Source organism: Petaurus breviceps, unplaced genomic scaffold (assembly GCF_028583685.1).
Source record: "Petaurus breviceps papuanus isolate PSGF00001 unplaced genomic scaffold, PetGlider_PUasm1.0 138, whole genome shotgun sequence".
Taxonomy (NCBI): domain Eukaryota; kingdom Metazoa; phylum Chordata; class Mammalia; order Diprotodontia; family Petauridae; genus Petaurus; species Petaurus breviceps.
In genome coordinates this window covers 13558242-13572656 of record NW_027185694.1, presented here as the reverse complement: position 1 = coordinate 13572656, position 14415 = coordinate 13558242, and the positions used below count along the sequence as shown (strand labels likewise).

At 42.3% G+C, this 14415-nt stretch overlaps 1 protein-coding gene and 1 pseudogene across 1 annotated transcript; one reads left to right on the top strand and one right to left on the bottom strand.

The window, feature by feature from the left end:
- On the top strand, window positions 1-1263 carry ACTL7B (actin like 7B). The gene has a single exon (XM_069064570.1). The coding sequence runs from the start codon at window positions 1-3 to the stop codon at window positions 1261-1263; it is 1263 nt and encodes a 420-aa protein (XP_068920671.1).
- Window positions 1264-5359: 4096 nt separating this feature from the next.
- Window positions 5360-6055, bottom strand: LOC138143367 (ATP synthase F(0) complex subunit C2, mitochondrial pseudogene; annotated as a pseudogene).
- Window positions 6056-14415: the final 8360 nt, after the last annotated feature.

The window sequence follows — 14415 nt, the reverse complement described above, 5'->3', positions numbered from 1 at the left end:
ATGGCAACGAGGAACACCCCCAGCCCCAGCCCTAGGCCCATGCCTGTAGGAACTGCCCAAGGTGATCCTGGGGAAGCCAGTGTGTTAATGAGCCTAGATGGGAAATCCATGGATAATGGGACACCAGCACAGATGAAGATGAAAACAAAGAAAACAAGAAAGGTCAAAGCACTCATCATTGACCTTGGCTCCCAGTATTGTAAGTGTGGCTATGCAGGAGAACCAAGGCCCACCTATTTCATCTCATCGACAGTTGGTAAACACTTCCCAGAGACTGCCAACTCGGGAGACAACCGGAAAGAGACCTATGTCGGACATGAACTTTTGAACACAGAAGTACCCCTCAAGTTGGTCAACCCTCTCAAACACGGTGTAGTGGTGGACTGGGACTGTGTCCAGGATATCTGGGAGTATATCTTTCATTCAGCCATGAAGATCCTCCCTGAGGAGCATGCTGTTCTCGTCTCTGACCCTCCACTGAGTCCCAGCAGTAACCGAGAGAAGTATGCGGAACTGATGTTTGAGACTTTTAGCATCCCAGCCATGCACATTGCTTCTCAGTCCCTGCTGTCCATCTATTCCTATGGCAAGACCTCGGGGCTGGTAGTAGAGAGTGGCCATGGCGTCTCTCATGTCGTGCCCATTTCAGAGGGGGACATCATGCCAGGCTTGATAGGCCACGTAGACTATGCTGGCTGCGACCTAACCAATTACCTGATGAAGCTACTCAATGAAGCCGGGCACAAATTCAACGATGAACACCTCCACATCATGGAGCACATCAAGAAGAAGTGTTGTTACGTGGCCTCCGATCCGGACCAGGAGTTCCGCTTGTCCCTCGAAGACCTCCGGGTGGACTATGAGCTCCCCGACGGGAAGCTGATCACCATCGGCAAGGAAAGGTTCTTGTGCTCTGAGATGCTCTTCAAGCCCTCCCTGGTTGGCTCTGGCCAGCAGGGCCTGCCCTCGGTGACCGCCTCCTGTCTCAACAAGTGTGAAGCCTCCTTCAAAGAGGAGATGATGGCCAACATACTCCTCTGTGGGGGCTGCACTCTGCTGGATGGCTTCCCAGACCGCTTCCAGAGGGAGCTGAGTCAGCTCTTCCCCAGTGACAGTCCCCTCGTGGCAGCAGCACCAGAGAGGAAGACTTCTGTATGGACTGGAGGCTCCATCCTAGCCTCACTCCAAGCCTTCCAGCAGCTCTGGGTCAGCAAGGAGGAGTATGAGGAACGAGGGAACGCTGCTATCTACAGCAAATGCTAAGCTCCAGTGAGGCCCAGAGGCCCCAAGCAGCAATGCCATGACAATGTTAACACGTTACACATTTACCGACTTTCACATAAAGCTTTACCCTGAATTGCTTTGGTGGTGCTTTTGTCAGATTAGTGGGTAAGATGGCGGCCTTGTGATAGTTTGTGGCAAATTGTGTTATCAAAAGACCAGTAAGCTTCAAGAGCTCATATTTCTTTAGTATTTTGAAGCCCACAAAGTACTTTCCTAAGAACTTTTGAGGTAGCTAGGTAGTAAGGGGGAAAAGGAAGAGGGTGGGATCAGGTTTTGCTGGTATTAATAGAGTATAATGTACATTTCTATAGCATTTTAGTTGTTACTAAATGTTATCTTCACAGTAATGAGGGGATAATAGTAGTGGTAAGCATAGCAGCAACCATTTCTATAGCTCTTTAAATCTGTATAAAATGCTTTCTTCACAATTTGGGAAGGGTGGGAATAATCATTTGTTTAGTATTTTAATTTTATTTTTTTAAAAATGCTTTCTTTCCTCACAGCAACATGTAATGGATAGTGTACTGGCCTCTGCACCTAGAAGATCAGGTTTCAAATCCTATTTCAGATACTAATTCTGTGTGACCTTGGACAAGTCATTTAACATCTGTCAGACTCAGTTCCTCATCTGTTAAATGAGAGGTTTGCAATAGATAGCCTCTAAGGTTCCTTCTAGCCCAATATCTATGGTCAGATTTTTTCTGGTTCAGACTCATGATTTCCATCAGTATGAGGAACTCCTGATTTGTCAGCTCTCTCCATTGATAATTATTGGTCACTCATCTCTAGACCATGGTTTTAGAGAGAGGTCTGGAGCACTGAGGTTAAGTGACTTGCTCATGGCCAGAAAGCAAAAATGGTACTTGAACCCAGTCTTCCTGATTCCAGGCCAGGCTAGCAGTGTCTTCTCTGTAAGATGGGTGGGGTGAGGAGGCATCCTGAAGGGCCTTTGAAGCATGCCCAGAGTGCCTAACATGGAAGTGCTCTGAATCCCCTGCTAGGTGAAAGGATGCAGCCTCCTCTGATGGGACGCATAGCTAGAAAGGCTGCATTTTTTCATACTGACAAGACTAAGATGACCATTCTTTCTGACTCACACTCTTCTGGACTCCCTGCTGCTGAATCCAGAGGGTGAAGATCACACTGTTCACCCAGAGCTTTGATGCCATGAACTGAATGAACCTGTGAGAGGAGAAAAGTTCCTTCACCTTCACAGCCTCTCTTTTAACCTGGCTCTGAGAGAAAAGTGCCTGGTGGTGCTGGACTTGTGCTAGTGTCAGGTGTTGGAGCTGATTCCCACCAATTCAATCCATGGTGCCCACCGAGCCACACTCCTACAGAAGCTTGCAGCCAGGCTGCTCTGCCTGGAGAGGGCAGAAAACCTGGAGCTTGAACCTGATGGGGATTTTAGACTTGGAACTTGAGACTGGGTGTTCAGTAGGTAAGTGTGTTAACTGGGTTAAGATATGAACCTAATCCACTTCCACTCCCCAGAGTATAAGGTAGTAATGGAGGTGGGAGAGTATGCCTATGTATTTGTTATTATACCTTTGAAGTAAACATTCCTTTGTAAAAGCTACTTTGTTAGTGATTAAATGGAACTGAGGTGTCGGAGACGCTCCCCTATACTATAGGGGACACCTTTAGTGGAGGGGTTAGAATCAATTGCAAAGAGCCTAGAAAAACCCCTTCATTTCTCCTTAACAAGGGTACTTGAGAACCGTAGGGGAAGGATAAACTATAACCTACCTAGCCTTCAGGTAGTGAGGGCCTATGTAATAAATATTACAGCAGAATATACATTATTATCTCTATTTTAAAACTGAGGCAACAGACACCCAAAGAGGTGAAATTACTTGTCACACAGCTTATCAATGTTAGAACTCAGTCCTGAAATCCAGGTCATCCAACTCCCAGGAAACCAGAACTTTTTCTACTGCTGCTTTCATAATCTCTTTGGCTATATAGGCTTCGTGCTTATGAGGGAAGAATGGAGTGCTTGGATTAGGATGTAACATGTCTGAACCTTGAAAGCAGGATCTGTTGCTGTTAGTTCTTCTGGGTTATTAAAAAAGTAAGCCTATTCTGCAATGATAAGATCCTGAGCTGCCTAGGTGACTAGGCCTGATAACAAAAACAGCTTTAGAAGTGTTTCCTGACAGAAAATCCAGCTAACTTTCATTTGAGCCCTTTGGTGTTAATTTGCATTTGGGGCAATGAGACAGACCAAAGTGGAAAGGACTTGTCCAATATTTTGGAGCTTAAAACAGAACCTCAGGCTTCTGACCTCATGCTCTGCTTGTCAGGGAAAAGTGCTTAGACCTATCCCGCTGAGCTGAGGGAGGGGATCCTGATTGGACTTTACGTAAGAGAAGGGCAAAGAGTGATGGAAAGAAGTCAGAGAGAGGAAACAAGCCTCAGGTCTCCTACACAGGGTCAGAAACATACATGATCTGAAGGGAGTGGGGGCGGAGCATCAGGAAATAGACCTTACGGGTAAAGTCAAGAACAGAAGAGGATAAAATCAGATTGCCAAGCCAAAATCTGAGGCTTTTGGTGAGGTATGACACAAAACAAAAGCTTTCAGAAGATTCACTTTGCACTATGCCCCTCCTTTGTTTCATCTCCCTTAGTAGTGAGTTGGTACAAGTACGAATCTTGCAATAAGCAGAACTCTATCAGGTGTTAGACCAGGCTCTTGGAACTGCCATTCAAATCACCAAATTTTTAAAAAAGTTTTTACATAGTTTATTCTCTGATGAAAAATTATCTTCATGAATAAACATCATCCATAGTGCATTTTATTCCTTTTTGCCAGCACTGACATTCGCCTTTGCAGTACCCCTGACTTTCTTCATTCTGTTCTTGCATTCCTTTCTCTGCTTTCTTTATGTCTATTTCTCCTCATACAGGCCATGCCTTGCAAGTCTGTGCTTTTGTTCATTTTTCTTTGCATAGTCAAGGGAATCATAAATCATGCCAAAGCCTGTTGTTTTGCCACTGCCAAAGTGGGTTTTGAACCCAAAGACAAAAATGATACCTGGGGTTGTCTTGTACATCTTGGTCAGTTTTTTCCAAATTTTAGTCTTTGGGCACCATGGTCTTTCCAGGATGAAGGACATGTATAACTATCTGTTTATGATGAGGTAGTCTGTTTGTCATGAACTTCCTGGTTCTAATGGTTACAGTGTCATTTACAGTGGTGGCCAGCTCCTCGAGCAGCAGGAGAGAAAGCACCAAAATTTATTAAACACTGATGTACAAAGCACTCTATGTTAAATGCTAGGGATACAAAAATTAAAAATGACATAGTCCCTCCAGAAGCTTTCCAGAGGGGATCCAACATGAATACAGACAAGGCAAAGTGTGATGATAAAAGGCAAAGGAAAACTGTAAGAAAATTTGAGAAAAAATTCTAGTAACTCGCACACTAACTAGTCAGTGCTTTAGGGGAAAAAAGGGAAACAAAACTGACCCAGAAACAAAAAAAAATAATTCTAAATAATAATCTAGTAATAAATGAAGGAGCAAAAGAAAAGAAAATGAAATCTCAATATAGGCAGGTCTTACCTACCTACCATAACCTCCCCTGAGAACTTTGAACAGCTATGTTTCTCACAGTTGGGCATTCATAGGATCAGAGGAGTCAGCACAGAAGGGGACCTTTGAGATCCAGAATTAAAAGAAGTGAAGTCCAGGCAAAGAGGAAGAGAAGTACCAGGCCACACAATGAACGAGGAGCAGAGCTGAGCTCCAAATCTAGGGCCCCTCCAAAGCCATTGCTTTTTCCCCTGAATCACTATAGCTTCAAGAATCAAAGTCCATTCGCAATTCCATGTTACTGTTTTCCCTTTGTTTCAGAATTCAATGTCATATGTAACCCTCAGTAAAGACTAGCTGGAATTAATAATCATTTTTGTCATCTGTCATCCAGGGTCTTAACCAACTCAAGGTAAGACTCTGAATCTTTCTAGTCTGTGAATTCTAAATCTTTTTTTTTCAGCTTATTAATACAGTATTTCTTCATCTTCCCTCTGTCAAACCCTGAGCCCATGGCTTTCCCCAGGTCTGCCTGGTAAGATGGAGGTGGAGGTATACACAGGCTGGAAGAGACATGGAAGAACCAGGAGGACGAGGAGGAACATTCAGAAACGTAGGGGGAATAGAAATGGCTCCATCACATGGCGAAGAGGATGAGGAAGGCCACCATCAGGCAAAAGAGCCCCATGGTCTCAGACAGGGCAAAGCCCAAGATGGCGTAGGAAAAAAGCTGTTGCTTCAGGGAGGGGTTCCTGGCATAACCGATGATGAGACTTCCAAACACAGTCCCAATCCCAGCTCCAGAACTGGCCACCCCCACAGTGGCAGTCCCAGCCCCAATAAACTTGGCTGCTGTGTCAATGTCCCTTGAGATGACACCAGTTTGGAATCCACATCTGGGGACAAGAGAGGTCAAGGGACTTGATGCTGCCAAAATGCTGAGGTTCTCATCTGTCTGAACATCTGGCCATTTTAGCACCACTGCAGACAGCGGTCTACTTAGCAGTTGAGAGCTGCTCCTCACAAGGGCAGGGGTAGAGATGAACTTGGCACAGGCATACATTCTCAGGGAGTGAGGGGCAAAGCTGAAGAGCTTTATACCCTAGGAGGGCAAGAGGTATGGTGGCTCCAAGACCTTAAATCCAAAGTCTTCACATCTAAGTTCTGTTAAGGTCCAACTATGCCCGGCCTGCTGGCAGAGCAGAGGAGACAGAGAGGGGGAGGGGAAAGAGAGGCCTAAATCTTTTTATTCATAGACCCATTTGGCAGTCTGGTAAAACCTATGTATGGATCCCTATTTGGAATATTGTTTTTAAATGCATAAAATAAAATACATGAGATTACAAAGAAAGCAATTATACTGAAGTAGTTTATCAATAATTTTTTTGTAAAAGTTCAGAGGTCCCAAGTTAAGAATCCTTGGTATACTAATGCATACAGATTATACATACACAGAGCCTTTTAAGGCTGTAAGGGACTTTTGGGATCATCTAGTATGACCCTTTAATTTTAAATATGAGAAAACTGAAACCAGGGTGTGTGTTTTATCCCCTTAGAGGTATTAGGGAGTCACCAAAGGTTTTTGAGCAGGGAAATGACATGGTTAGACCTGTACCTTAAGAAGAATTATTTTGGCTATTATGTGGAGAATGGATTGGAGAGAAGACAAATTAGAAACAGAGAGGCCAATCAAAAATTTATGGCAATAGTTCAAGGGAGAGATGGTGAAGGCCCAAATTGTTTTATCGGAGAAGATAAAACGTGTTGTAGAGGTAGAATAGATGGGATTTGGCAGCTGGTTAACTGTCAGTCAACTGGCATTCATTACGTGCCTGGGCACTATGCTAAGTGCTGGTGATACAAAAAAAAAGAGGCAAAAAACCAGTAGCTACCCTCAAGGAGCTCAAAATCTCAGGAGGAAGACAACATGTAAACAACTCTGTACAGGATAAATTGGTGGTGATCTCTGAAGGCAGGTACTAAGATTAAGGTGCTGAGAAAGGTTTCTTGCAGAAGAAGGGACTTCGGCAGAGACTTAAAAGAACCCACAAGGTGGAGATGAGGAGGGAGAGAATTCCAGGTACATGGGACAAGCCAGCTGGAGAGCAAGGGGGTAGTAAATTGTAAGAAAACTGGAAGAGTAGGAAGAGGCGAGATTGTGAAGGGCTCTCGAAGTCAAACAGAGGGTTTTATATTTGATTCTGGAAGTAACTGGGAACCACTGGAGTTCATTGAATGGGGCTTGGGAAGGGTTATGTGTGTGATGTAGTCAGACCTGTATTTTAGGAAGACCAATTTGTCAGTGAAGCAGAAGTGGGGAGTGGGGGCTGTCTTTCTGATGTTCTAAAAGTTAAAGTAGTATTAGCTATTTCTGATCACATGAAAGCAGGGACTGAACAGGTAAAGGAGTCATATAGACTGGAAGATCAGCAGGTGTCATCTTTCCCCAGAAAATTCAGATGGGAACAAGATAGTGCTTTTTACCTCTTCCTGAAAGATGCCAGCAGGACTGTGGGATGTATGGGGTGGAAAGGTCACTGCAAAACCAGGCCATTTATTATAAAGCTTCAGTGTTTCAGTAGAAGAGATTTCACAATACTGGATTTTTCTGCCAAAGTTATATGGAAAACTGAGCTGGATCTTAGTGCTAATAATTATTTCTATAATTAACTTATGGTGAGAGGAAGTAGACATGTCAAATAATTAAGAATTAGAATATTAGGAAAAGAAAGTCCTGTTGGGATAATCAACAAGCATTTGTTAAGTTCTTACTACATGCCAGGAACTGTGCTAAGTACTGAAGATATTAGAAAAGGCAAAAACCATCCTTAAACCTCCATGCAACTCCACACTGTAATAACACACTGTAATGTAGGGTAGTGGGAGAAAAAAAGTAACTGCACTTTGAATAACAAAGGCCTGAGTTCAGATCCCACAACTGAATTCTTAGTAGCTGTATAACCAAAGGCAAGTCACTTAACCTCTCTGAACATCTATAAATGGGCACAATAATACTTTTGTACCTACCTCATGAACTGTTCTGAGGATCAAATGAAGCAGCTCCCAAAGCTATTGCATTTTTGGGAGGTATTAATAGAATCATGGCTTACTGCAGAAGTTCTTAACCTGCGGTCCATGAACTTAAAAAAAATATTTTGATAATTGTATTTCTGTATAATTGGCTTTCCCCATGATCCGATGTGCATAATTTTGTGCATTTAGAAGCATTCTTCTGAGAAAGGGTTCTATAGGCTTCACCAGACACCAGTGGGTCCAAAAAGGTCAAGAACTCCTGGCTTATAGGAATGAGGAAGAAGTTAGCCATCTGCCCTGGACTGGTAACATCAGGAATGAGCACCACATTTTAGAAAGGACATTCATAAATTGGAGCGTTTTCAGAGCAGAGCAACTTGGAATGGGTGAAAAGCCAAGAGTGAAAAGCTCTATGCCATATAATGATCTGGTGAAGGAACTGGGAATATTTAGCCTGGAGAAGAGAAGTCTTAGGGTGAGACATGATGGTTGTCTTCAAATTATTTGAAGGGTGTTGTATGAAGATTTATTAGACTCACTCATTTGGCTCTGGAGGGCAGAATTAAGAGTAACAAAATTTGAGGGAGACAAATTTAAGCTTACATCAGGAAAAAAAAAAACTTATGAAATTAGTGCTATCCATAAATGGAACGGACTGGCTCTAGTTAGTGGGTTTCCTTTTCCTGGAGACTTTTGGGCAAGGACTGGAGGACCACTTGTCAGAGACGGGAAGGGGGTCATCATAAGACCTTGTTTGGATAGGTTGCTTTAGATAGCCACAAGACTCCTTCCAATTTGGGAATCCTTATTCTGCCTTGCAAATCTTGAAGTATTATGTATATGTCAGTAATTATTACAGAGGAGGAAGTGACTTACCTGAGACCACACATCATAATTTAGCAGCAATAACCCATGCTTTTTCTACTGCAGCACCATTAGGTATCAGAATCTTCACAAGTACATTTGGCTACTCCCCTTTCAATAGTCCTCGATGGTTTCCATGACAACAGATTTTCCTGCTTTTCTTCCTTTCTCTCTAAGCACTTGATCTTTTCCTGACTCCTTAAGAATAAACATTCTCTCAGGTTGTCTCTCTGGCCTTCTTCTCTTTCCTTTAATCTACACTCTCTTTTTTTTAGTGACCTCATTCATTCCTATGGCTTCAATCAACTATGCACGACTCCCAAATCTTTATATCCATCCCTGTTCTATCTCCTGAATTCCAAACCCTCATTTCCAACTACCCATTGGACAACTCTACTTAGGTATCCTGCTAAGCCCCTTAAACTCCAAAGTTTCTAAAACTAGGTTGCTTATCCTCCTCTCCACATCTGTTTCTCCTTCAGCCATCACTATTTCTGTCAGTCTATCTAATTTTCTGTGTTTGAACCTTGATGTTTTCTTTTAATCTTCCCCTTTCCTCACCTCCCACATCCATCTAGTTGCCAAACCTTATCTCAACCATCCCATCTCTATTCTTATTGCTACCACCCTAATACAATATAAAATGACAACTTCCTAAACTTTACTCTCTCCACTCCAATTCACCCTTCTTACCACTACCAGACTAATTGAATATCTGGTCATGTCACTTCTTTGCTCAAAAACCTTCAGAGCCTTCCTGTTGCCTACCATGTTTAAGTTTGAACTTTTTAGTCTGGCATTTTAGGCTCTCCATAATCTGTCACCACTCCCTTTATATCCTTGTCTCATACTGTTCCCCTTTATGTACTATAGACTACCCCCCATGATCAATATTTCCCTGCCTATGTACCTCCTTTATACTCTTCCATATGCCTAGAATGTCATTCTTTTTCTTCCCCCTCCCCTCCAATTTCACCAGTTGAATTCCTATCTGACCTTTAAGCCCAGGTCAACTGCCTACACCCTCCATGAAGCCTTCCCTGATTAGTACCAGCCTTCCCCTTAGAAGCTTACTTTTTCACCTCTTTAGAGTCAGACATAACTTGAAAAGACTGAACAACAAAATAGTTACTTGCAATTTTTTTTTCCCAGTAAGAGACTATAAGCTCTATGAAGGCAGAGACTGTTTCTTAACTAAATTCCTTTGTCTAAGTGGCTATTATCTTTTGCCCCAGAACATTTTCCCTTCCTTTCTCAATGAATTCAGCACTTTGCTCACAATCTTTCTTGCCTTCTCATTTTCTTTCCTCATACTAACATCCTACATATTTGTTGATCAATCTTGTCATAGCTCTGCTGTCCGAGGGGTTTTCTTGGCAAAGATACTGGAGCACTTTTCATTTCCTTCTCTAGTGGATTAAGGCAAACAGAGATTAAGTGGTTTGCCCAAGATACAGGTAGTGTCTGTGGCTGGATTTGGACTCAGGCCTTCCTGACTCTAGACCCAGCACTCTATACACTGAGCCAATTGGCTTCCTGTATACATATTGGGACCCCACTCCAATACCCTAACTTCCCAACTCCTCAATCTACTCACTTCCCATGACCCCCCTCAATACATTTCAGCTAGACACAGAGATGGTTACACTCTTTATCTTACCACTCCCCAAGTGTTACAGGTCTTTTTTTTCACAAACTTGTTCTTGTTCACAAACTCTGAAGTTGCTTTATCTGCTCATGATCTTTTATCATTCTGTCTTTCCCAGTGCCTTAAAACCTCTAACCCTGTTCTTTTTCTTCTCCATTACCTGTTTCCTTCTATCCTCAGTTCTTATCCAGGTCACCACCACTGAACTGTCTCCACTCTCCTCTCTTCTCTATCTCCAACCTTTGGTGAACCCAATGAATTCCATCTTAAATTTCTTCTTTCATCTTATCACTAATTACACCTAAATTACAACCCCCCACCCCATGCTGGATTACTCCTATTATCCACCTTTTAAAAAAATTTCCTTTGCAGCTCAATGGAACTGGAGGAAATCACAACACTCTGCTGACCTGATCCCCATACTCTTAGCTGAGCACCTTGCTTCATACTTCAACCTTGAAATTGGGGCTATAACAAAGGGCTACCCCTTTTCCTCTCCCCTCATATAGTTCAGACATCTTTCCCAGTAATGTCCTCCTTCACTCCAGCTGAAGAAGTGGCCTTTTTCCTTGCCAAGGCTAATCTATCTGCATGCGCCTTTCACCCTATGCCCTCTTTACTTCTCTGGAAAATTGCCTCCACTATCCTTTCAGCTCCACCTTGTCATCATTCTCTGTATCTATTGACTTCTTCAAACCTTCACAGTCAGATCTCATCAATCAACTGAAATCACACACTTCCAAAGACACCAGTAATCTCTTAATTGCCAAGTCTGATGGCCTTTCCTCAGTTCTCATCCTTCTTGACCTGCCTCCCATGTTTGTATACTGTAGAGCATCTGTAATCCTGGCTACCCTCCCCTCTCTAGGTTTTCATGTCACTGCTCTTTACTGGTTCTCCTACTGTCTGACTACTCTCTCAAGCTTTTTTGCAAGATCTTATCCAGGCCATGGCAGCTCACTGTGGGTGTCCCCCAAGACTAGGCCTTTTTTCTCTTTTCCCTCTATACAATCTCACTTGGTGATCTTATCCTCCTCCATGAGTTTTCTCATCATCTCTATGCAAACAATTATCAGATATATGCGTACGGCCTTAGTCTCTTCTGAATTTGCAATTCTGCATAACCAACTGCCATTTTAATGTCTCCATCTGGATGTGCCATAGGCATCTTAAGTTCACCATGTCCAAAACAGAACTCATCATCTTTTCCTCCAATCCCTTCCTCCTTCCTTATATCAAAGAAAACCTCTCCTACCAAAGGAGGAAAAGACTTTCCTGTCAAGGGTACCACCATCCTCCCTTTTACCTATGCTCACAACCTCTTGCATCATCCTCAACTCCTCACCCTAATTCACTTACTCCATGTATAAAATCTAGTGCCAAATCTGAACATTTCTACCTTCACAGTATCTCTAGTGTACTTCCCCATTCTCTCCACTCATTCAGGATCTCATCGTATCACCTCTCTCCTAAACTATGGCAATGGTCCTCTGACCTTGTCTCTCCCTACTCCAATCTAGCCTTCACTCAGCTGCCAAAGTAGTTTTTCTAATGTGAAGGTCTGATGATGTTCCCCCAACCCCATTTACTGGGCTGGTGGTTTCCTATTCCCACCAGCATCAAATACAAACTCCTCCATTTGGCATATAAAGCTCCCCACAACCTGGCACCTTCTTACTTCTCTATCATTCTCCCCGCCATGAACACTATAACCCAGCTACATGGTAGGACCTCAAAGGACACTCCATTTCCCATCCCCATGCCCTTTTTACTGGCTGTTCCCTATGGCCAGGAATGTTCTACTTTGCCTTTCAAATGTTCCCTTTGCCTTTCAACTTCTCTGGTTCCCTTCAAGACTCAGCTTAAATCCTACCTCCTGTAGAAGGTCCTAGCAACTAGTCCCTTCCCCTCCCATATTACCTTTATCCTTTTCGCCTTTGTTATCATTACCTTTCATCTTTTCTATGTGTATTTTGTACATACCTAGTTATTTATATGTTGCCTTCTCCTGCCCTACCCCTACCCCCTAGACCTCCTACCATTAGACTGTATACTCCTTGTGGACATGGATAATATTTTTTTTTGCTGTCCTCAGTATCCCTAGCACTTAGCACTGGCACCTAGAAAGTGTTTAATAGAAGCTTGCTGCCTGACTGAGCTTGTTCTATAATCTTCCGAGCTCCAACTCCTAGCAGAGCATCCTGCACATAATTGACAATTAGGAAATGTCTAATGCGTGACTTGAACTACCTGTTCAAGTACCTTTGAAGCCAAATTCTTTTAACCTTGTGAATGTTTTTCAAGGGTAGCATGCAATATCACTAGGCAATAAACCTCAGGTCCTAACAGGCTGAATAACTAGCATAAGAAGGCAGTGATCTCTAAACATTTCAAAATTATGAACTTAGTTTTCTGGCCCATGGCCAGCAGCAACCCACAGAAGACCTTTCTGCAACATGAAAGAGAATTCTCTTGTTTGCTATGTCATTAAAAATCAAGATGGAGGGTTGAGACCAGAGTAAGATCAGATACAATATGTGTGAATTGGTATTGTTCAGGGTAGAGTTCCCAGACCCCAAGGTCCATGGATAGATTTCAGTTATCTAAAAAAAAAAAATGAAAAAAATTACATCCTTATTTTTACTAACCTCTAACTGAAATTTAACATTTCCTTTCATTATGAATGTAAGCAACAAAGCACAGTAATGTTAGCAATACTTGTGACTTTGTCACCAATAGAAATCGGATATTTTCATATCATGTTAGTAGTTGCAGATTATTTTGAAATATCATTTCAGCTCATCACTCCTTTGAAATTACGGTAGTTATTAGAACTGCTGCTAGACATATTGTTACATCACACATTTCTTTAATTGGTTCATAACTAGGTTTCAAAGTGACCGGTTACTTTGTATTTTATTTTATACAACTAAAAACATTATTCTGAGAAGGGATAAACTTCACCAGACCGTCAAAGATTGACGCAAAAAAACGGTTAAGAATGCCTTCCCAAGTGGTTGTTTTCTACTCTCAACAATTTCCTAAATGCTTTTCAGAGTCCCTTAGGCACTTTCACTAGCCCACTTTTGGAAAAATCCACTAGCTAACAGTAGAAAAAGGACAGAAAGAGAAGGGTTTTTCCCCTCTTCAATTCCCAAGGGATTCACCTTGTGCTTTGCACAAAAAGAAGAGAGAAATCAGAAAAATCTAACTCTGAAATCTGGACTTCCGAGTGGCTATTATATCAACTCAGGATTCCAAAGTGCTTTGTCTTCTGCAAAGTACTTGGCTCCCAATAAAGGTAAACACTTCAAGGATGAACCTTCATTTTATAGAGGAGGAATCTTCAGCTAAGACTTTAGGTGATTTGCCTGAGGTCAGACAGCAAGTGTTGAAACTGGTCAAACCCAGACTTTCTGACTCCCAGTCCATTGCTTTAAAAAAAATTTCTATTAAGCCAGGTTGATTTTTAGGAATATTTATGAGCCTGAAGCCTTCAGATATTTTACTGGTTCAACCAGATCTTCAAATCTTGGTGTGTTAAGGGAGTAACTAAGCCACCCTTTTCACATAAATAACAAGAGAGCCACCATCCAAGAGAGTTGTGTGGAGATGACCATAGAACTGTTATCTGGCTTATAACAGCCCTGCTCCTGAGTTCTCATTATTTCAGAAACCCATCAAATATATTGGACTGCCTTTCTTTATTCAGTAGATATGTTCTTTAAAAACTATAAATCACATTTTTGGAAAAGGAATCCTATTTAACTATCCCCAAGGGCTCACTAACAGGACTCCTATATTGAACCCTTTTGTAAAGCAAATAACCATGCTCTAATATATGTTGGATTTTTATATGCTTAATTTTTTTTTTTGGAGACTGGATCTCCCTATCTCACCTGGGCTGGAAGTACAGTGGCCACCCACTATCATCTGCTACCTTTTCTGAACTGGGCTAGTTCACTCTTTCTTTGGCTTTGTGGTAGCCCTCTATTTCTGAGTGCTCACCATACTGCAAACATCCATCAGCTTTAGGTCTGCTGGGG

Coding starts and splice junctions, on each gene's coding strand:
- ACTL7B (XM_069064570.1), top strand. CDS start 1: ATGGCAACGAGGAACACCCCCAGCCCCAGCCCTAGGCCCATGCCTGTA.